At 39.9% G+C, this 22,785-nt stretch overlaps 2 protein-coding genes across 4 annotated transcripts in view; one reads left to right on the top strand and one right to left on the bottom strand.

The window, feature by feature from the left end:
• RBKS (ribokinase) overlaps positions 1-14,301 on the bottom strand; it is a 71,549-nt gene extending 57,248 nt beyond the window's left edge. For both annotated transcript variants that reach the window (XM_059835715.1, XM_059835716.1), the window contains exon 1: positions 14,188-14,301. In XM_059835715.1, the coding sequence (XP_059691698.1) occupies positions 14,188-14,237 (50 nt within the window). In that variant the 5' untranslated portion in view covers positions 14,238-14,301. The remainder of the gene's footprint in view (positions 1-14,187) is intronic.
• Positions 14,177-22,785, top strand: part of BABAM2 (BRISC and BRCA1 A complex member 2) — a 178,331-nt gene continuing 169,722 nt past the window's right edge. The window contains exons 1-2 of one of the 2 annotated variants that reach the window (XM_059835711.1): positions 14,177-14,195; positions 18,101-18,260. In XM_059835711.1, the coding sequence (XP_059691694.1) occupies positions 18,133-18,260 (128 nt within the window). In that variant the 5' untranslated portion in view covers positions 14,177-14,195; positions 18,101-18,132. Of the gene's footprint in view, positions 14,196-14,704; positions 14,738-18,100; positions 18,261-22,785 lie in introns of those variants that run through there. The other variant, XM_059835714.1, reaches the window with a different exon arrangement.

Below are 22,785 nucleotides of genomic sequence, written 5' to 3'. Positions count from 1 at the left end.
GTGCCTTTGCTGGCAGCAGTACAGCCAGACTGCCCTAAGCCAATGTTGAAACTTTGACTTGATACTACTTTATATGTCAAAAACACTGAACGCTATGTAACTAAGGTTTAATTAAGTAGTACAGTAAACTTAGCTCATTAGACATACTGAAGAAAAAACATAAAGTATCAGTATGTTTCTGAGAAATGACATGTACATGAGAAAGGAAAATAGAAAAGCATATAAACATTTTTCTTTAAAAAAAGAAAACTATTCTCATCAGGTAACTCAGAGGGAAAGAGAATTTGTATGTTAGATTAGATATCACATTATCAAAGATGACTGTCATTTACATAGTATCAAAAGAAACATTCAGACATTATTTTTCCTCCTGAAGAAAGGTGAAGATCATCTGGGGTATCAAAATAGTAGCAGAAATACTGCATGTAAAAGTGTCTTAAAAAAAAGGAATATAATGTAGAGGCCTATAATCTAGCTTTGATTCTGTTCTCTTTGAATCACTGAACAAAACTGGCTCTTTCTCCCCTCCTGGGAATTGTTTAGAACAGGGAAAATCCCTGTGAGATTAGAATAGGTGTAACTAGCCACTGTCTAGTACATAAAATTTACTGGGATTTCATGATTCTCAGAACTGAACAAATACAAAGGAGAGAACAGTTCTTACCTCTAACTAAGAATATTAGTACAACATTGTGGTGAAAAAGTCTCAGACCTCTTTTGGATCTGGCTTGATGTTTTGGTTTAGCCTTGGTCTGTTTTGTCTAGCTTAATTTTTAAAGATTTGAACATGTGCTATGGGAAAGAATCCGTAACACGGAGACAAAAAGACCACAATACTTTTCAAAATCTGATGTTCTTGACTTGTTTATGCTTTCTTCCCTTTTAATAATCCACTAAAACATCTTATTGGAAGGTAGAAAACATTCAGGATTTATAAAGAGTACCTCAGGAATTTAGTTAACTACAGCTTGGTTTAAATATGGGGCTATCCAATTCTAGGTTCTTACTCTCACTTTAGATCTTTAATGACTGAAAAAATTGTTAAGAGACAATTAGAAATCACAGAAAATCTTTATTTTTTCTTCTCCCTATGTCCCTGAAAATGACAAGTTTTTCTTCAGAAAATTTAACTTTTCAGACAATTCAAATAATTGGTTATTGCTTGAATGTTTGATGGTCTGGGTTCTTTCTAGCCCACAGTAATGAACAGTGTAGAAACACCACCCAAACTGGTATGAGGCAAAATAATTGACGCTTAAAGAGCAGTCCCTTTGCAGGACAGTGCTGAAGCAGAGTGGCAGAGGGATATGTAAAAGCTTTACCCCATCATCCATTCAGAGTATTTTTTAAACCTGTTTGATTTTACACAATATACAGTTTGTCACCATAACACAAACAAGTGAATGATGAATTGGTGCAGAGGAGCAGGAATCTTTTCAATCAGTTTTGCCATCAGAGAAAATATGTATTTTATGAAACACAAATATATTTTTTTTTTTAAAAGACAAACTGTTTTGTAGATCTCATTACTGATTGGGTAAACAGCTGAACTGAAACAACTGGCAAAAATCTCTAGGAAGGGACAAAATAAAATGAACGGCTATGACTATAGGTAGGAGAGCCACAAGAGTGATTTCTTCTTATATATGCAATCACAACCTCAATTTAAAAAGACCGAAATTCGTAACATGTAGAATGAGAACAGAGGTCCACAGCTCTTCAAGAACTTCAACAAACATTTCTGTTCACTCTTTGTGCAGAAGCAAATTTTGCCCTCCTCGATATTAAAAGATGAAACAAATAAGAAGGCATTCAGATGAATGTCCTGAAGGATTTATAGTAGTGCATTGTACTGCACCTCAGTGAAATGACAATATCACCAAGAGACCAAAATTCCTTCATTATGTTAGGAGTACGAAACCTTCAACACGAAGAAATTATTTATTTGACTAATTGCCAAAAGTAAAAAGCTTTCTCATGGAACAACAAACCTGTAACATTTCCTCACATCACTAGCAGTTAAACTTTGGGAAAAGGTGGGCACAATGTTGATGATCTCATAATCTGCAGAATGTTTAATTCTGAATTTGAGGCTCTAAAGAGATTAAAAAAACCCAAACAAATATGAATCTATCTTCAGATATTTAAGTCTCAGCAAATATTCCATCATTCTTACCAAACATCTGGTTTGTATTTAAGAAAGATTGTGGAAATTTTCAAAATTACTTCTCTAACTTTATTTGCCTCCCACGTTGTTCTTCACTGATGTCTCTCAATTACATTATTTTTGGAATTGCAGTTACATAATTACTTTCAAGACAATCTGATGGCAATATTAGAATAGACTGTCTCTGAAACATGCTATGCTCACCCAGGACTGAAGAAGGCTGCCTACGGTTCCTATGCTGAATAGAACATTATATCATGATGAAGTACCAGGGCTAAAGCAGAAAAACCAACAGAAAACAAAACCACCTTTGCAACCCAAGCAAAGACTGATCTTTACATGCCCAAGGACAGATTAAGATAAACAAGACATATGTGAACACTAGTCTTTTCTCTACCTCTTAAAGGATTTATCAGACAACAATGAACAAAGTGGAAATAATATGGTTGAGTGGATAGGCCATAGGGACTTTGTTCTTGTCATCAAGATTTTTTATATACTGGTAAATCAACAAAATAAGCTGTGCTTCTGCTTTACTATCATGCAGAAAATAGGGCACCTACTGACGCCCCAACAAATCTTGTTGTCGGTTTTTTCCAGGTAAAAGATAAAAAAGGAACCTCCACCCACCATTAAGTCTTGGCATTTTGCACACGACCATATTGTGCTTTATAAACTGTAATATTAAGAGCAACATCATAGATATGTTCTCACTACATAGTCATCAAGACGAGTACCTTGCAGTCCAAGTATTAATCATTTTCTTCAATAAGATGTTGCTCTAAAAGCTCGTACCCAGGACAGTAATTTTGACAAGTATGATATTTTTTCATCAAGTTTGTAAGTACAGGGCTTCCTACAGAATCCATATGGGTCACAAATGAAAAGTATAACCAAAACAATACTTAGCTTACATATACTTACTCAATGTATCATAGATAATGAAGGCAATCAATATATTTAAACTTAATGTGAGAATAGAATAGAATAGGTTTAGTTCAGTTGGAAGGGACCTACAACCATCATCTAGTCTAACTCCCTGACCACTTCAGGGCTAAATTTGCAGTGCCTTCAAGTTTTTACTTTGAAACTATCTTACCCTTGATTCACTGATAAAAAAAAACTTTATCTGAAGTTCAGTCTAATTATAAAGCCATCAACTAAAATCCTGGATTACAATAACATTAAGGCTTGTGGAGCAAAGATGAGAATGTGCAGGGTGTGTGGGGGTGCCTGGGCTTTGCTGGCCAAGGTTAACTCTCCCGTGACACACAGGAATCTCCTCTAGGTAAGTACCTTTACCTTTTTCACCATTTAAGCTCTCTCGGGAAAGGCAGATCTCTAAAAATCAGAAACGTGTAATTCTGTATAACCCTGGCTTGTGAAGCCTGCTGATGGACAACTCCTGTGTCTCCATTAATGCCCAGAATTTAATGAGCAACAGGAAATGAAAACTGAAGAAAAATCTGCTCATTTTTTCTGCCTCAATATGGAGAACTATGAGCTCCAGCAAAACCACCAACTGCTTTTTCCTAACAGGTCATTTTTTACTTTGTTCTTTCTGGGTAAAAAAAGGAAAATAATAAAAAAAAAAAGATTGAGCAATACTAACAGGATATTCCCAATGAATAATACTAGCAGGATCAGACAATTAGAAGAAAGAAGGCATATTCACTGTCGTTACAGCTGAGAACATGGAAAATGCCTGTCTTTCCACATGAGTACTGAACTTGATCTGCCTTTCCTATTCCTTCCCATCTTTTATTTTCAGCTCTGACCAACACGTTTTTTTGTTTCTGCCATTTACATTATCAAGGTTTATGCATTTTGTATAAACAGGGATCTGAGAGAGGATAGGAAGTATAGCAAGTGATGGATGGAATAAATTAGCAAAAGGGAGTTATGATTCTTTGGAAGCAAAAGTTATTTTCTGAAAGATGAGAGGCAGGAAAAGAGCAATACAGAAAAGAAGTGCACTGTAAGAAAGTGATGTAGAAACGTAACAAGAAGAGGTGGAGCCAAATAAAGGGAAATCATAGATGGTTCAGGGATGACATGCTACTGATCTAGTACAGGAAAAAAGGAGAAAAAATTGGACTAAAGTCAGAAATGGAAAGAAGAAATAATAAAACCCAGAAGAGAGCACACAACTGATATATTTGGGAACATTACCACCTCCTTATTTTATAATTAGTTGTCACAAAGATCAACGTGTTCTATAAAGCTGCACCTACTTAGGCAACATACTAGTGAAAAATAATTTTGTATTTTCTTCAGGCTCAAAGTACATGATACTAGGCTTGGAAGAAACCAGGGTTGTCAGCATCAGATAACTTACTGCAGTTTGATATAGGGGCTAACACTGGAGCCATATAAAACAAGCAAACAAAACCCTACTGGTAAACTCCTATGGAAAGAACAGCTCAGACATCTCTTAGAGGCAACATCATACATACGCCTGCCCAGAGTGTTTTTACACAAATTTGTTACCATCGACTCTGTACGATTTTTATTGCAGCTTTTGATTTGTGCCAGCAGCTCTTTACTGTCAGGAATACTAAAATTCACCCGAAGATATTTATGTCTAGAAATGCATCTAGGAAAATGGTTATTTCCATTAACAGTACAGCCAGCAAGTAATTCATTAACAACACAGAACAGAACTATTAATAATATCATTCTGTGGCTCATATAGGGGGAGAAAATACAATATTTTCAGTAATGGGTGTTAAAATATAGTGCTTAACAACTGTTTATTGTGACAAATAATTTCAAAGGAGTTCCTTTAGACAATTTCCCCTTTGACTGTAGTGAATCTTGTATGGCAAACACCTCCAGACTGAAAAGGCAAGAGATGTTTTATTTTAAATAGTCAAAAATAATTTCCAATAATAGCAGGGACAATAACCAAAATGATAAAAAACTGTGGGAGTTATATGGTAAAACAGTATTCATTGGGGCAAGAAATTATAGACACATTCATAATACAACATAATATTCAATCTGTATCATTGCAATACAGCAGAAGCCTAAGGAATACCCTGAGGTACTGATAATGCCAATGCCCAGTGTATCACTGTTTTGCATGCTATTTACTTGGAACCACACAGATGTCTAAGAACCCTACAGAAAGCAAAAGGCAACAGTTGCGCTATCTGTAAAGTGGGATGTTGTAACGTGAAGCCATAGCCATATGTTACTGTGCATTGCTGAGATAAAACGACATCTTTCTGTAGCAGAAATGAATACAAACCCCTTACTCCTGATGTTGATACTGGACAATTGGTAAAAAGCTTTTATCCCAACAGCCTCTTCCCTGCTAATAATGTTATTATTTCCTGACTCTTCATTTTCTTCAAACAGAGGTGTCACTCTGGGTTTTCCAGAGACAGATGAAGACTCAGCAGGAATGCAGAATGATGGGGAAGCTGCACACTCAGGAGGCTGCTGTAACATCGCCTGACTTTACACTCAGTAAATACAGGCCAGGTCTGTTAAGGCATTAGCAATCTCAGTCTCCAAAAACTACACACAATAATTCTGTCTGTCTGTCTTTTGTTCCATTCCATCATGGTTCCATTTCTATGAACGTCAATAGGAAAAGGAATTTCTTTCTACTACAGTTACCAACATGGCAATAATTTCAGGGAGAACCTTTTTATATCCTAGACTTTTTCTGAACCTGACACATGCAAGTCTTGTATGTAATTAGGGCACACCATTTTGAGATTTTTTTCCTAATGTTCTGACCCAGATTATTTAAACAGATATTTTATGAGAGTTCATTTCTATTATGTGGGAAAACAAACAGGCTGAAATGTGTACAGGTGTACTGTATTTCAGTAATTACACTACATTACCAAAAAATGGCTACAAATTTTGTCTCGCATTGCAACACCTAGACTGATGATGTTCTTTCTCCATAAACTTTTATCTAATCTCTTTTCCCTTTCTCTTCACTCTTGTTTAGAAAAGTCTACTTCCTTGGCTTAAAAATTCTTAAGTGTGTCACGGGATGAAATAAATTGTGTTGTGAATCCACCATTTTAATCTTGCAGCATTAGCGACTGTTTTAACACTGGACACTACATTTTAAATGAATGAATTTTCTTTTGCCGTCACAGTGTTGAAACTGGCCTCTGCTGTCACCAACCCATGAGAAAGCATGCCTGTATTTAGGAAGGTTCAACAAAGAGATTCAGCTACTGATAGCTGGCAAATAGGGCACCCATTAAACAGATGAAAAGACTGATAATCACGTTGTTTTACCTTTGTGGGTAGTGTATAATAGCTTACTGACCTCCAAAGGGGAAAAATGCCAGTCTAATGAGACTAGAAAACTGTGATACTTTAAGTCAAGCATTTAAGTAGCTCTGAATAACAAAACAGTAAGAAGTACCATGGTGTTTCAGACAAGTGTTCTTTGCCAGGGGAGAGACCACAAGATGGAGTAGCTGATTTTCTTCTCCCATTAGGAAAATATACCCCAAAAACTTATCACCTGCTAGGATCAAAATGTTTCTGGATTCATTCACTCCATTACCCAAGTGAAGTCTCTAGAGAATTAAGCAATAGTTTCCCAGCCTCGCAGGGAACCTAGAAGCTTGGTAAACAGTAGTTTTATCTCACAAACCATAATTTTTAATTGCTAACACACATAGGAAAGGCATAATCCTCCACTGATGATATCATAGTCTACTGCCATGGAAATGACTGCAGTATCATAAACACAGGTTTAAGATGACCTCACTTTCATAGGAAAGAGGAAAATTTCACTGGAATGTGAATGACATTGGGAATAAACAGACATAGATACTATACAGTGAAAAAACTCTCTTATTTATCAGTTAAAATATGGAAGATGAAGACAACAGCTAGACGTGCAGCTGAACAGAAAAAGGGTTCTCCCATCCAAACACCATATTACTGCCTATGAGTCTTTGAACAGAGAGAGTCCTCTGAACTCCTGTCAGGGTTCCCCTCCGTAAGTTCACTATGCCAGACAGGAGTGAAATCCCTGCCCTGACAGGCTTACAGTTTAACCACAAGAACATGAACAAAGTATGGCTATAAGAATATAGTGTAGGATCACAGAAAAACATCGTAGCTGGAATGCTTCCTAGAATGACTAAGTACTTCAGAAGTGGGAGGAAGAGAACTATACAGTCTCTTGAAGCACACAAAATAACATGAAGTCAGACGCAAATGCAGAATTACGATCTCAGTGTGGCAAGTGCTAAGTATTTTGGCATCGGCTCAGGAAAATACATATATTTAACCTTCAGCTCTGAAGTACTCTGAGAGGCGTCAAACAACTCAAGGATTGGAAGTTGAAATTTGTGTGTAAGCTTTGTGTTGCCATGAGCTGGGAATGTTGAGTACTGTGCGGGACCCCAAGTTGAGATGAGACAAGAAGCTTGAGCCGAGAACAGGGAGTGGAGAAATGTAGAAGGTGATAATGATCTCACTTAAGTAGAACCTTTCATCTTGAAGGATCTCAAAGCAATTTACAAACTTAAACAGACCAGACACTGCAGCTGGTAGGAACAGAAGCAGATAGCTGGGAACTCATTCATGGGAAGGAGGAGGTAACAGAGGACTTACTGGGTGCCCGATCTTACAAAATGCTGGTGCTGGGAGAAGATAGCAGGAATAAACAAGAGCTTTTCCCTGAACCTTGCCATGCAGCCATGTGAGAAAACTGCAGAAAGCAAGCAGGCAGCCAAAGCTGGCAGAAAGAGAAGCAGAAAAACAGGGGGCCTCTGGATAGCTGGGGAGCTGTCATGTTAGGATTGTAGTTTCCCTGCCGTTTATCTCAACCTCAACTCCATAGACTCCTCACACTTTCTGCAGTAAAATCTTATGTCCTTCCTACTATTTTTGTCCTTTTCAATACCTTCCTCCAACTTCTCTTTACATTTTTCCTATCTCTTTACCAAGTAAATTGCCCTTCTTCCCGTCCTCCAACTCCAAAATGTTTTCCAATGCATAGTAGGACAAATAGTGCTAGCTCTTGGTACTGGGAAGCCAAGGAAATTACTTCAGCTATGGCATTCATGTAGTACAGGCCTGACTGCAATACCACAAGGGCTACTCTTTAGCTCAAAAGCACTACTAAATACATACTATTAAACAGGAACTAGATAAACAAGTCTAAAAAACAAGAGTCATATTAGTTATTGCTGAAATGGAACTGCTTCTGGAAGGAAAGAGAGCGCCTAATTACAGTACACAGTAGCTTAGGACACAAAATGAAGACACCAAATGAAAGGGCAGGGAGGTTTCAATTAAATAGAATCCAGAAAGCAACACTTTTGTTGTGCTTAAGTTAAAAGACATTGTGTGACCAGTTTCACATTCATATTTCCCAAGACTTTTAAAACTTCCACATTTCCACTTAGGAGGGGAGAAAAAAAGTTTCATGGATAAGAGCCAAAGACAAGTGTTGAGCAGGTGTTCTAGCATCACCAGTCCTTCTCAGAGAGGACCCACAGCATCCTCTGTTGCACAAACAACAGTTCCTTTCAGAAAGTGCCAGCTGGGATCAATGGCACACTGTTTCTCGCTTGGGATTCATAACCTTGGTGGCAAATGCAGCTCTTGTAATGGGTTAAAAAAAAGTCCTTGGTGGCCTTGCCCTAGTTATTTTGTGTTAATTTAAGAAACACCCAACCAGACATTTTCCCCCCTTTTACCCTCTTCAATACTTTGTCATTTTTTGTTAGAGGAACTTTGTTGGAAGCTTTTCAGGTCTGGAGTATAACACCAAATACTTTTAACACACTAAAACATTAAACTGTGTCTCACCCTAAAATAAGCTGATCACTCAGATTCTGTGGGGGAATGACAATTTAATGACAGTTTACAGCAGTAAAAAGCTTCTTTTGACATGAATGAGCTTGGATCAGGCCCCACATCAGATGACCAGTGTCCGGGCCACTACAGATAGTCAAAAGCTGTACGTGAACAGAACACAATTTTCTTACTGAATTCCATTACCAAGGATTTCATCAACTTGATTTTTATCCCATTTTTCTTTTTGTTCCCCCAAGATACAGCTTTCTTCCTGCCAGGCAAGAGAAGGCAAAGGGGCGTTTCTCTAAACCACATTTAGGTCTTTTAAAATCAGGGCAGAACAACAAAACACTGAGCCTGCGCATCCTGCATTTACTATACACCCAAACTTTGCTAGGTCAAAGAAGACAACAAGGGAATAGTACAGGCTCTGAAATAAAGCCCAGATTTTTCACTATTACATAAACTAAACAATTCACAGATGACACATTCTCTCATGCCTTGATGCCTTTCTCTGGATCCAAAAGATTAATTTCCTCAACTGGACTAAGCTTGTATTCCTTCACAGTTGTGCTTTCCCATGCTGCTGGCAATGGCAGATTGACTAGAATGAGGAGTGGCTGCTGCAGGGGAAGCATTACAGATAAAAACAAAAACACAAATGAAATGGATTTGAAGGATTCTAGAACACTTTTCTCTGCTGCTAGGAGAAGCTGAAGAGCAGAAAAAAACATTAAAGCAAGAAAAAACATTAAAACTCGGTGACTGCGCATTCGTGAGAAATGGTGGAAATGAGAACACGTGAAAGACCTGGAAACAAAGCAAAGAAGAAAATAAAGTCATATGTGAGACTTTCTCTGCTCGCTCAACAGAAACATAAGAAAATTCCTTTCCGTATTCCCACAAAAAAAGCCTGCCATTATTGTCCTAAATATTGCACTTTAAAAAAAGAAAGTACAGACATAGCTTTGGATCATGGACATTTCAAATGAGCCATTTACTTCAGCACTTCAGCTGACAATAACCACCACTAGAGACTTAAAAGGAAGACGTAGAATCTCACTAATGGAGATACCTTTGACATTTTGCACAAGCAGAGATTGTGCTCAGTTAGTGAAGATGACTCGATGCTTCCGTAAGACTACTCTGAGATGTTAATTCCGGACGTGCATTTGTCACAACTGTCCACTCCAGTCTGGCAACATACTACTTTGTAGCTCAATGTTTTCTCTGCTGTGTCTTTGTTCTCTCGCTGAATGCTTTCAGTCCATCAGTTTACTACTTGTAATAATCATTATAAATGACAGTTATTACAACAGGGGACTGGAAGCAGAACTTTTAGTTCTACTCCCTACAGGGAATGAAGCAACCTGAGGGAAGGAAAGAGGTCCACAGAAAACTATGACTTCAAATTTTGAACATCCTAACAAACACAGTTTTCCAGTATTGGGACTGTGGTCTCATTCTCTCGAGTTAAAGTGAAAAACTGTTGCTGTTGTGACTACCCAAAGACTGTTTTTCCATCTTACATTTTGTTCTTTGCTTCTGCTGTTTTCAATTGCCATGCCAAAGTTTCTCCTGTTTATTCTAATTGTTTTAGTGTGTCTGACTCTCATTGGTTTATATCACAGAATCACAGAATCATTGTTTAGTCTTGTCCTGATTTAATATGAATTAGAATGCCAATGCCACGACCAGTCTGCAAATATGAGTCAGAACAGAAACTATTTAAATAATACTATGGATGGTACCCATCTGGTTTGATATCTAGATCATATAGAATAATGCTGTTTTTGTTTTCTACTACTATTGCCTGCTATTGCCAATGAAGTGTTGATTGTGATTGTGACCACAAATATGTTTTGTTCCTGGTCCTATTAAGCCAAAAGAGTGTGGTTTACTGCATGTATGTACGTGAGGTTGTTTTGATTACACTAAATTCACTTTAGAAAACCCACATTCTGCCACTGCAGCTACAGGACAATGAGAAAAGAATTTCCAATGAGAACAGTGTTTTAAAAGCAAACCACTGGGCCCCTTCCTTTTAAAAGAATTTTAAGACATGCTACCCTTTCTTCTGATTATTTCCCAAAATTACAACTGAATACTGTCTTCAATAGAAGGTCCCCGTCCTTTTCCTTCTCAGTCATTATGTAAGACATAGCAAATTTCAAATTGTACATTTCCATTTTACACAGAGGTTACGCTTCTTTAAATCGTTAGTTTACTGTATTGAGTAAAAACATTATGTGCTAACTTTTTTTTAGTGGTGAATCTGACTACCGTATGTCCACGGTAGCTTAAAGCTTATCTTTCTGATTTTCGGTACCTTGCTTCTAACAGACCTGGGAATGCTTACCATTTAATGTCTGCCACTCTGAGCTTCCAGATTTCCAGACAGAGGGCCAAGGTTGTATTCTAAAGGGCCAACATGGTATTTTATCATTTGAGTTTGAGTTATAACATAGCATTGTCTAGCTCTGGCAGAGTCTCAATCAATATGATTATCTTCTAGGAAAGACAGGCTTTAGTGTTGAGTGGCGAATATGCCTATTGAACACAATGTGTCCGAAAATGTGTCTGACCTCCTTTGCGTGACTCCGCTCCTAATTTAGTTTATTCACTCTCCTCCAAACGGGTGATAGACAGGCATTTAATATGATCACTGCTGTTCATGTCTTTTACAAACTGAAACATCAGCATAAATGACAAACTCGCAAAAACCTTATGCTCTTTCACCCCTGCTGAAATGAACCCTAGCTTTAAACCTAGAATATACAGCCCCCTCTAAATCCCAGATATAAAGACAGTCAAGAGATACCCTACTGGCATCAATCCTAATCCTAACCTAGCAGTTTTTACCACATTTAATAAAGCTTATTCTTCCCTATTTCATAGCTTTGCTCTCCACCTAGGTGCATCCCAGCCTACAGTTTAGTACTTTCCAGTAATTTTACCAGGATTTTTGTAACACAGGATACATTTAAACTATGTCTACATGGATACTACATGGAGATTTCAGTCAGATTAAATTCTTGCCAGCTAAATTTAAACCCACTTTTTTTCTTATTTTATTAAGTGCCTGAAGCCCTGTGCTAGTAACAGAAAGAATGAGGCTGTCCCTTCTTTTTCAGTTGAATCAAATTAGCTTATCACTAATAAAAAGCTCTTCACTGCTCCTTAAAGTAAAGTCTAATAATGGTGAGTCAGATACATAGCATTTGTACAATTTAAGCAATCCTCTCAGCTGACTGAAAAGTGAAATGGCTTTTCTTCAACCACTTAATCTCAGTGTAACAGCATCTATGGCTACAACCCACAGTTTAATCTCTGGTTACAACATGGCCAGTTAATATGGCTTCAAATAAATGACTGTACTTCTATCATACCAAACTTGCAGCCAGAAAAATGGGAGTTTTCTTTTTTTGTTTGTATGTTTGTTTAAGTGACAAGAAAAAGTCCAAAGCTGTGGCTGTCAGCAGTGCTTAAACTGGTAGACAACTTTTTGATGACTTTTTTTCTCACATTTGAGAGAGACAGGAAAAGGAACGTCTTGAGGTTAGAGCACCATGTTTTATATTTCAATATAACGTCACAAGCATCTGATAGCTCATTCACACATAGCGTCAAGATCAGTTCTACAAGATCTTACTCTGACTTACAACTATTCTTCTTGGAAAGCTGCCAGCGTGTTCTGCAGATTACATAAAGCATTAAATCTTTCTGACACAAGTTCTATGATTATTTAAGGGTTTTCATCGTTTCTGCAACACATGTCTATGCCTAAGCCGTACTTACTCCTCAGCATATTCTTCTAATCATGTACTCTACACTTTGTTGACCCACAAGCTTTGACATAATTGTCTGCTGATTCAGATGGAGGAATTGTGTTTTTTACTGCTGAATTCCCAGCAGGACAAGCTGATGCAGTCCAGATACATATACTTTTAAATCCTATTTTAACCAAGTCTGCATATATAGTTTAAAAACAGATGTGTTTAAAATAGTGCAAATCAAAGACTGATTTGCAAGTTTATTGGTGCTGACGAGGTCAGCCAGTTTAGGTTAGTATTTGCATCGTTGCCAACTCTTGCAATTTTGCTTGAATTCTTCTGATATTTAGTATTCACTATAAAACACAGGCTGCTGGAACCAAGAGCTTTCATGAACTTCTGTACTTTAATTTTTAAAAGAAGGTTCCAAACCTCACCTATGTACAAAAAAAAATGACAATATGAGACCCAAATACCTAATTCTAAAAGCAAAATGCCCAGAAAATGAATAAAATGGAATTAAGACATTCCTTTAAAAAAGGATTTCATCATTTAAAAACTAGCTTTGGGGTGCAGAGGTGCTAAATTTTTGAGGGTTTCCTATTTCCACTTCTTAATCTGTTAAGATATGAGTAGCTTGGGAGGCCTTCTCTCCTCTCTCTCTCCTTTCAAAGCGTTACATAAAATGTTGTCTGCAAGTAATCAACTTAAAACCTAATTTTTCATGGAGCCAACTTCAGTTTCTTTGCAATATTAAGCTTTCTTTCTCACTTTTCTGGTGGAGACAAGCACTTTGGACTGAAAACATGTTACAGGTGACCAGCTTTATTTACCTTCATAAACTGTTTCAAACGCCTCTGCTGATAAAAAGTATCAGAGTTCACGGTTTCCCATGCGGGTTACTATGAAACGCTGCTTTTCTGGCAAGGCTAACGCCGAGCCACCTAGCACAGCTGAAAACACATCCCAAGTCTCTCTTCTCCCTGAAGTTACAGACAGCTGATCAAAGCTCCAGCAGACAACAGGTTCGAACTTCTCCCCGTTCCCACAGTCTTCTTTCAAAGTATTATTTGCAGGGCTGACATCACCCGGGCCCAGCCGCCCCCACCGGAGGCTCTGCTCCTTCCCCCTGCCCCTGCCGCAGCCAACTCCTCGCCTGGGTTCCCTCTGCCCAGGGCCGAGAGCTCCGCGCCGCCGCAGCTGGCGCCGATCCTGCTTCTCCTGTCCCGGCCTGGAGAGGGACGTGACTCCCGCTTTCCTTGGCCCAGGACAAGAGGGGTGGGGTGTATCCCGGCCCAGCCTGACCTTGGGAGGCGCAGGGAGCTTCTGCTCTGCCCCGGGCACGGTGACGCCCTGCGCTCTCTTGACCTCGGGGCCCCTCCGTCCAGTGAGGGCAGGAAACCAGCCCCGCGCTGGGGCCTGCCGGCCTGCGGGAGCCCCCCGAGTACTAACCTGACCAGGTCGGTCATACAGGATCCCACAACTACCACCTCAGCGGCCATGGCGCCAGGGGACGGGGCTGCCTCAGGACCCGCAGCCCAGCCAAGGCGCTGCCTGGGCCTTGGACCCTGGACCCGGCCTTGGCGCCAGGCCCTGCCACAGCGGCGGCGGCTTCGCCCGTTGCCACGGGCGACGGGCGGAGGAGGCGGTGGCCGGCCCGCAGGGGCCTTCGGCCGGGAGAGGTGCCCCTGGCGAACGCCTGTTGGCAAGGCCGCCCCCTCCCCTCCTCACCCTCTCCCCCACCCCGCTCCGGCCGCGAGGAAACCGCAGCCCCACGCCTGCGCGACGAGACCGTCCGCCCAGGCACTGCGGCGGCCGCCAATATCGAGGCGGGTGAAGACCCCTCCGGCCCGGGGAGCAGCGGCGGCGGCGGCGGCGGCGGCGGGGGGCGGGGGCGCGCACGCGGCGGACCGGGAGCGGGGGCGCGCACGCCGGGCGCGGGTGGACGGGACGGGCGCGTGGCCGCGGCTGTTGCTAAGGGGCTGTGTTCCGGCCGCCGTAGGTATGGCGGGGCCCGGGACGGGACGGGACGGGAAAGGGCGGGCGGGAGCAGCGCCCCTGCCGGCCTGGGGGGAGCGCCGCGGCGGGCGGCCTGCCCGCCCGCTCGTCCGGCTTGCTTCTGCCCCGGCCCCGGCCCCCTCTGCCAGCCCCGGGGCGCTTGGGGCGGTGGGGGACCCGGCGCCGGAGGCTGCAGGCCCGGCTCGGGAGGAGCTGGCAAGGAGGCGGCGTGGGGGCCGGTGCGGCCCAAGGCGACGACTGGGCTAAGCACCGCCCGGCGGTCGCCCGGCCCGCTCCCGGGCGCCGCCGCCGTGGCGGGGCGGGGCGGCACGCGGTGCCTCGGGTGGCGGGCCCGCCGCCTTCGCCTGGGGAGGGCGGGGGGGCGGTGAGCCGGCAGCCGGGGCCCGGCTGGGGAGGGAGCGGGCCTTGGCAGCGGCCAGTCCGGCGCGCGTTCTCCCGTGCCAAGGCTGAGGGAACTCGGGGGTTTACCCGGGGTCTGCAGATCCGCATTGCCGGTCGCATTCCGGGCTGGCAGGTGGGGATGCGTTCGGGCACGGGGCCAGGAGGAGGGGTGGTCGTGGGTCCCCTCTTTTCCCCACACCCAGACACCTGTCACTGCCACCCTCAACGTGAAAACCACAAAACCAGATTGCTGACAGCCAAGCGGAGAGGGTTAGACAGGAGAGGTTCCCTTGCACTTCAAGGCCTCCATCACAGCGTTCACCTTTGCCTTCTTATAGCTTCACTTAATGCCCATAATGTTATTACTGGTGGTGGAGGAACAGAGTATTTCGTATCCGGACACTCCCTGGTGCCCAAAGCGGTGCTTGGGATTTCATGTTACTGTGAAGCATATGTTACATTTGCTTGAAGTCATAATGATAGGCTGCTGAATCTAAAAGGATTCAACTGTTAGTTTGTTTACTTCTTTCAAATGTTTTGTTTTGGGAGGGAAACAGTCTAGTGAATTTTGTTTTTGTTATTTCCCTTGAGTTTGTTTGTGTTCTGTTTCCAGTACTGTGGGAAAATTAAGTAGGGGAAAAAAATGTGTATATGACAACTGAAACTTAGGAAAATGGTACTAATTGTGTTATAGTTTGTAAAGACCTTTGTTTACAAAATAAATCGGTGAGTTTAATTGATAGTGACCCTTTAAGTATTGTGTATCTGGCTTGTTATGTAGAAGATATTGTGGATCTTAAAGAAATGATGCAATAAAACCAGGAAAAATGCCTAACAGTTATTTACATCATGTTTTGACAATATCTGCGTATTTTATTAACAAAAAGACAAGGAATCTCATCCTGCAGTTCATTTTGGAAGGTGCATCTGTTCAACTTTGATCACTACATGTATCTCTTAAGTCTCACAATTCTACCCTCACAACAGAGTCCCCTTAAAATGTGTCATTATCAGAACCAATTCTGAGATCTTTGTGTATACCTTTAAGATTGCTAGAAGGGTAGCTTGTTTTTCATGGCTTGAGAAGTTCTTACCTTCATCAGTCCAGCTGCCCCTCTGGTAAAATTGCTCTCCCTACAGCAGAGCTGGCAGACTGAAATGTGTGCCCTGTTTTTTGCCACTCTAGTGCAAAGTATCATTTTAGTTTAAACTCATTTTTATTAGCTGTTCAATCTAAGCTATTGGACTTCGCATTGAAATAGGTCAAGTATGGGCTTGTGATCTCTCAGTTCCTCTGGGGAAGAATAAAGGTGAGTAGGCAGTAATTTTTGGTAGAAAAGTAACAAACAGGAGGTAGCATCTTAAATTGCTGTAGGTGTTTGCTAAGCAAACTTAAGTTGTTGCCCATTGTCAATTATGGCAAATCATATATGTAAAGAGAACACATTATATGTTAGGACATGGATATTTAATCTTGAGCTGCTTTGCTGCCATAAAATGTAACAACCAGTGTATTAAAGATAATTACTGGGTTTAGGAAGTCTTACTTCATTAGTCTTTTTTGTTTGCCTTAAAGTGTCTGGCCTTTGCTTTATTCAGATACATTCCAAATAGCTAGGATAAATACTCTTCCTTGAACATTGTTTCATACTATTTCAGTGTTAATGTCTTTCATGAGAACAAAATCTGTAACTTTAATGTTGCTACCGGTTACAGGGAATTTTTAGTTTGTAGAATATCCATTAGTTACCAACTAATGCTTGTGAACTGAGTGTTAGAAACAACAGAAAAATGCAACTATTGCCTTGTGTTGTTCACGCTGTCTTCACAGAACACATTAATACAGTAGTCCATATGCAGCATTTTGTGAAGAGGTAAATACAGTATGTATAGGTGGTTTTCAATTAAATGGATGTTTTTTAAAATATCTTCTAATGGTCAGAGTTTAGGTACGAGCTCTTCTGCCCCGCTTATCAGTGGCAGGTTTGTGTTACCTTGAGTCATTTATGGCTTTGTTTTCTAAAACTGTGTAGTTCAGTTAATTTTCAGCTGGAACTCTGTGCCTAAGAATATGATAAAATATGTTAAGTTAGCATTTTAATAGGTTAATTGCCCTTCTTTTCTCCCAGTTCTCCTACTACAGTCTGTTGTCCACACTCTTTAGCCTTTTTGTGGTGCAATGAGTTAAAAATGTGTGCAGGCTCAGTTTTTGCATTTCAGCTAAAATGGAGCAGGTTCTTAAAGTCTGCTAACTTAGTGGCCTAACTAATTTAGCATAAGGTCAGGCAATGGCAAGCACTTCTGAAAAAGCTGTGCTTAAAGTGTGTGTACATCAGCTTCCCGACATGTTTTGTGAATGAAGATGCCTTTCAAAGAGTATGGTGATACTGCTGAAAGAAAAGCAGCGTTAGCCTTTAAAAGGCATCATGAAATGCTGTAAATAGCTACCTGATGAAGTATTGTAAAAGTAATACTGATTATGGTTACACTAGTGGTATTAAAAATTACAAATGAGAATAGAGAGAGATAATCAAACCCTTGGTCCCACTGCAGTCAATAATGTAAGTCCCATTGATTTCAGTGGAAGCAGAACAAATGTGGCGTGTCAATTACAGACTCCTAATGGAAATGCTCACAAGAAGGGCTAGGCTGTGAAGTGTCAGAATGGCCCTCACTTTTATTTCTCTTTCTCATAGGGATAGGATCTGAATTAAAGTAGCCTAGGACATAAGTCTGGTTTTACATTGACATTAAATAAACGGGCTTCATTGAATGTTGCAGAGATAGGGAAAAAAAATTACCTGTGTTTATTTTTTCTTTATAAACCTGTGCACACTTCAGTTACACTACATTCGTGATTGTTTGCGTGCTTAGCTTTTTTTCCTTTGGTGTTTGCAGAGTGCATGTGAAGTTACATCAAATAAGTAGGATATTTTTTGATTATTTTTTTCCCACCCCTGTGCAGCTCAAGACAAAAGCAAAGAGGAACGTACTAAAATGTCACCTGAAGTTGCCTTGAACAGAATTTCTCCAGCGCTCTCACCCTTCATTTCCAGTGTGGTCAGAAATGGAAAAGTAGGACTGGATGCTACTAATTGTTTACGGATTACAGACTTGAAATCTGGGTGAGTTCCTCATCCAAAAAGAATACACAACCCCTCACAGTTAAGATGTCTTTTCAGTACTGAATTTTATTAGGTTTGTGTGTATTTAAGCATTTCCAATATATCTGGAGCTGACATACTAGGTAGATTATTTTTTGTCTTGCTACCATTTTGTAGTTTGGGAGACTTAATTTGTCATATAGTCGGCAACAGCGATCTTGTTAAAACACTTTCATCGCTGCCACTTGATAGTGCTGTTCTTCAGCAGTAAGGTAGTTATAAACACTTTTTCCTGTTGTTTATCACTTGCTTACTGGATCTTTTCTGTAAATTAAAAACTTGAAGATAAATTTTTGTGACCTTACCTGTAGTCATGAATATGCTAAATAAGAGAAAAAGTAACTTTTCCTTTATCTGACCTCCCTCAAGATCGGTACATCAAGTGGCTATAGGGCCAAGGGTTTGAAATAGGCAAAGCTACTCCTTTTATTTTTAATTCCAGAAGGGTTCATGATGGTTTTCAGATAGTAATGAAGTTTGGGATCCACATGTACAAAGGGACTCGGGTGTGTAACCTCTGTGAATAATGCATGGGGGAAGTGAACTGCTAAAAGTAGAGTTTACTTTAGGCATTGTGCAGAGAGGGGAGACTCCCAAGGTGACTGATAAAAGAATACTTAAGATGAGACATGTCAGAAATTGCTTTTTTTCCTTTTAGAGCTGGGCATCTAACAGCATCCCTGATTCAGGTATTCATTTGATACTGGACTTCAGAGCCTGAAATTACTTTAGCATGAAATGTCTAAATCACCGCTTTTGTACAAACTACTGCTTTGTGTATAATTTTGAATGATAGCATAAGCCAATAGATCTTGAGAACCACCACAAATCACTGTTGCTTAAAATTTAGTTCTGCTGAAAACTTTGTTTAATATGCTTCTATAGGCTGCTTTATTATCGTTTCATGGATAGTTTGGGAGGTATTTTTCTTGTAGTTACAATGCCTTTTCAGGAAGATGGGAACTCTAGGGTTAGTTTCAAAGGAACCATTCCCTGCCCGTAAGGTGCTGTGACAGGGTATGGATTTACTTGGAGGTCTGAGAAGGTATAACTTCGTTATTAGTGTCGTCTGGCTTGGCATTTAGGCTTGCAGGTTATGTGAGACAGGATAAGCAGTTACGCATCTGCTGCTATCATTTCACGCGAGACCTAGCGTTCTCTTGAACTAGCCTTCTAGGAAGGCTGAGATGAGAGCTATCTTACATTTCTCCTATTGGATCTGAGAAGTGAGTGCAAAAAAAAGTAGAGAGAAAACTCAGCTGTAGTCTGGTGATGAAGGTTTCAGCTTGTCAGGAGGTAGATAAGGGGTTTGCTCTCTGCCCACTGAATGCTTGTGCTGCCTGCCTTTAATAGATTAAAATTACATAAAGTGATGTTTTCTAGGTGACTCTTTTCAGAAGTATTTTTAATAAGTGTCTAAAGTTTTCAGCCAGCAATCTTTCCGAAATTATCTTGAATTTGCTTTGATAAATCCTGAATGTTTAAAAAACTAAAAACTGCCCCCAACTGCACCTGTCACCGAAACCCAGTGATTCAAATTGTATAGTAACTGTGTTGAACATGGAGTCTACAACACAAGTACAGGCCCTGACAGAGATTGTCCCATATCTTGTTTAAAGGCATAGGCTCAGCTGTATGGAAGTGCTAGCAATATTTTTTTTTCTTGTTCTGGACCATAGAAATGAATCTCATTCTTTATGTTGAGGCTTTTTTATGGCTTGAGGTTATTAGGAGCTGGAGTTGGGATAATCAAGATTCTGCATTTAGTTGAGAATTACTTTTAAGGTGTGGGGTTTTTTTTGTACAAATAAGTTTCTTAAAAGCATTGTTCTAACCAGGATTTATTAGCAATTGCTTGAAAATTCTTTGGAATGTAAATTTCATGCATGTGGGCTTTTTAGGAAATATTTTTGTTGTTTGTTACAAATAAATCATTGTTAGCTTATTTATAATAGAAAATTTTGAATTTACGCATCAGTGTGGAAATACAAAGTTCCTTGTGATTTAGTGCTTTATGATGTCACTGAACAGGTAAGCAGTGTAAAATTACTTAACATAAGATGGGTGCATCACAGAATTATAGAGAAGTCCCTTCCATAACTCAAGATCTAGTTCACTGGTCTTTCACCTTTGATATAAGAGCCTTTGGGACTCCGCAGACTGTTTTTGAGAGGCCCATGTCAGTTGATTAATAAGAAAATCCCCAACCCACCATATTGTCAGTAGATTTAAATTTGTTGCTGGATACTGCCTCTAAAGAAAAACTTTGCAGAGCTTTGAGAGTCCAAAACCAGATTGAAAACCATGGGTCTACTCTCCTCACCTATCCTCACATCACGAGGTGATTCAAACCCCTGTATGCTTTCACTTTGGTTAAGATTTTTAAAGAGAGAAATGACAATGCAGAGGAAATAGCAGGCAGAGGCAAATGTAGGTGATATCCACATGAAGAAACAGAAGTGTAAGGACATAGTTTGGACATAAACAGGAGGAAAATGAGGAGAATAGTTGATAGAGAATTGAGGATGAGGTGCAGGACATTAATTGCAAAACTCCCTTCAGTTTCAATGGGGCTGAATCAGGCTTTAAAATTAAAAAAGTGGAACAGGAAGGTGAGGAAGAGGTACTAGATTAAATGCTTGAAGTTAAATAAAAAGCAGTTCTTGATCTCAAATGAATATGACCATTTATAAGTACTATCAGCTCAGAAACTTTTGAATAGTGATTGTACATTTATCAACACGTGAAAGGGGCTGTAAACACATCTCTTCCATAGCCTAGCTTGAATTTAGTACAGAACATGTGAATATTTTGTGCTTTAACTGGTGTGCTGTGTGGAACATTTTTAAGAATAAAATAAATACAATCTTACTGTAACCTTTAAGATGTTAAAATACTTAAGGTAATCATCTCAATAGCTATTAACTTTGAAAACAGAAGCACCTGGAAGCTTCTGGGTCAAGGGGAGGAGCTGCATGGCTGCTCCACTGTCATGTACCACACTGTTACTCTTATAGAAAATTAGGGGTTACTGTAGTTACTCCACTTCCCTGACGGACCAGTGCTTTACAATGTATAACAAAACAAAATGTACAAACTGAAGATCCATCCATTCTCATGTCTTAGGTTTTAGAGACTGGAGCTGTGTTAACAGGGAATAATGGTAACATACTGAATACAGTAGTATCTCCAAGGGCTTGCCCATTCAGAGCCTTGGTTTTGACATTCTCAGCTGAAAAGTGGAAGCAATTTCCCTTTTATTTCACCAGTGCAAGGTCAAGTTCCAGGTTTATAACCTATCATGTCAGTTGAATTTGATTTATAAATGTCAAACATATTAAGCCTTTAATTATTTGAAAAGTCAATCCATATGTGAGAAGTTTTAGTAAAGAACTTATTTTGCACTTATTCTAACTTACTGCTAAGATTGACTACTTAGTTTTGTTGTGTTTTATAAACTGTATTAAAGAGCTGATGTTAGATTAAAAGTATGAGGTATGATGATACGTTAATTTGCTTTGCTTGTAAGTGTGGGAGGGAAATATCTCATAGAAAGGAGATCCTATTGGTTTGCAGTCTTTGAGTATGTAAATGTTTTATAATAATACGTTACAGTTCCATAATGTCTGTGTGTTTTACAAACATCAGACAGTACTAGTCTCATCAGACACTTGCATACATTTATAACTATAAGTAGGACCTTCAGGATCAAGTCCTATTTATAGGAATTATATGGCCACTGCTGATGCAGAGTGAGTAAAGAAATGTGAGTACCCCCGAACTGAGCTCAGCAACGTGGCATGACAGGAAAGAAGGAAACTCTTCAATAGAAATAGTAATAAAAAGTTAGGTGGCCAAGTCTGCGCAGCTATTACCTTCTTTCTTGTAAAAAGGGCTCCACAGTGAACAAAAATAGAACCTGAGAGTTAGGTCATATCTGAAATACAGCACCTTTAGCAGCATTGATTCTGTTGATAAGAAAACTCTGGCAGGCATCTCTGTTGCATTAATAAAAGACATTCTTCAAGATGACAGAGTGGATCAAAGCATTTTAGCTCTTATATAGGGTATTATCTTGTTCTAGACCCAAAGAAAATACTGCTGCCAATTGAGTCAATGCCATATATTGTATCATTCAATTAATCTCCAGTCGTGTCTCTTTGAAATAATGACCCATCTTAATTAGATATTAAAATCTACCCATAACCAACTGCATTGTGGCTAAGGCATTTTTCTTAGAATTTATACATACAGTCATGGGAAGATGTTGAATAAAAAAAAAGCAATTATTAGGTAGATTTAGAAATACAGGATATTTTCTGATGTGAAGGGTTTAATTATTGTATAATGTAGAATCCAGTTATTTAAGAAGCTGCTGCTTTTGGTATGGTGTGTTACAATAGTGAAAAACATATTTGTGGTGGTCATTGCCTTTGAGAACTCTTTTTTTTTTTTTTTTCCCCCCTACAGCTGTTCATCAGGGCTC

The sequence above is a fragment of the Gavia stellata genome, chromosome 2, assembly GCF_030936135.1.
Source record: "Gavia stellata isolate bGavSte3 chromosome 2, bGavSte3.hap2, whole genome shotgun sequence".
NCBI classification, from domain to species: Eukaryota; Metazoa; Chordata; class Aves; order Gaviiformes; family Gaviidae; genus Gavia; species Gavia stellata.
Note: the sequence above shows the minus strand (reverse complement) of the source record. Positions and strands in the feature narration are given on the sequence as shown.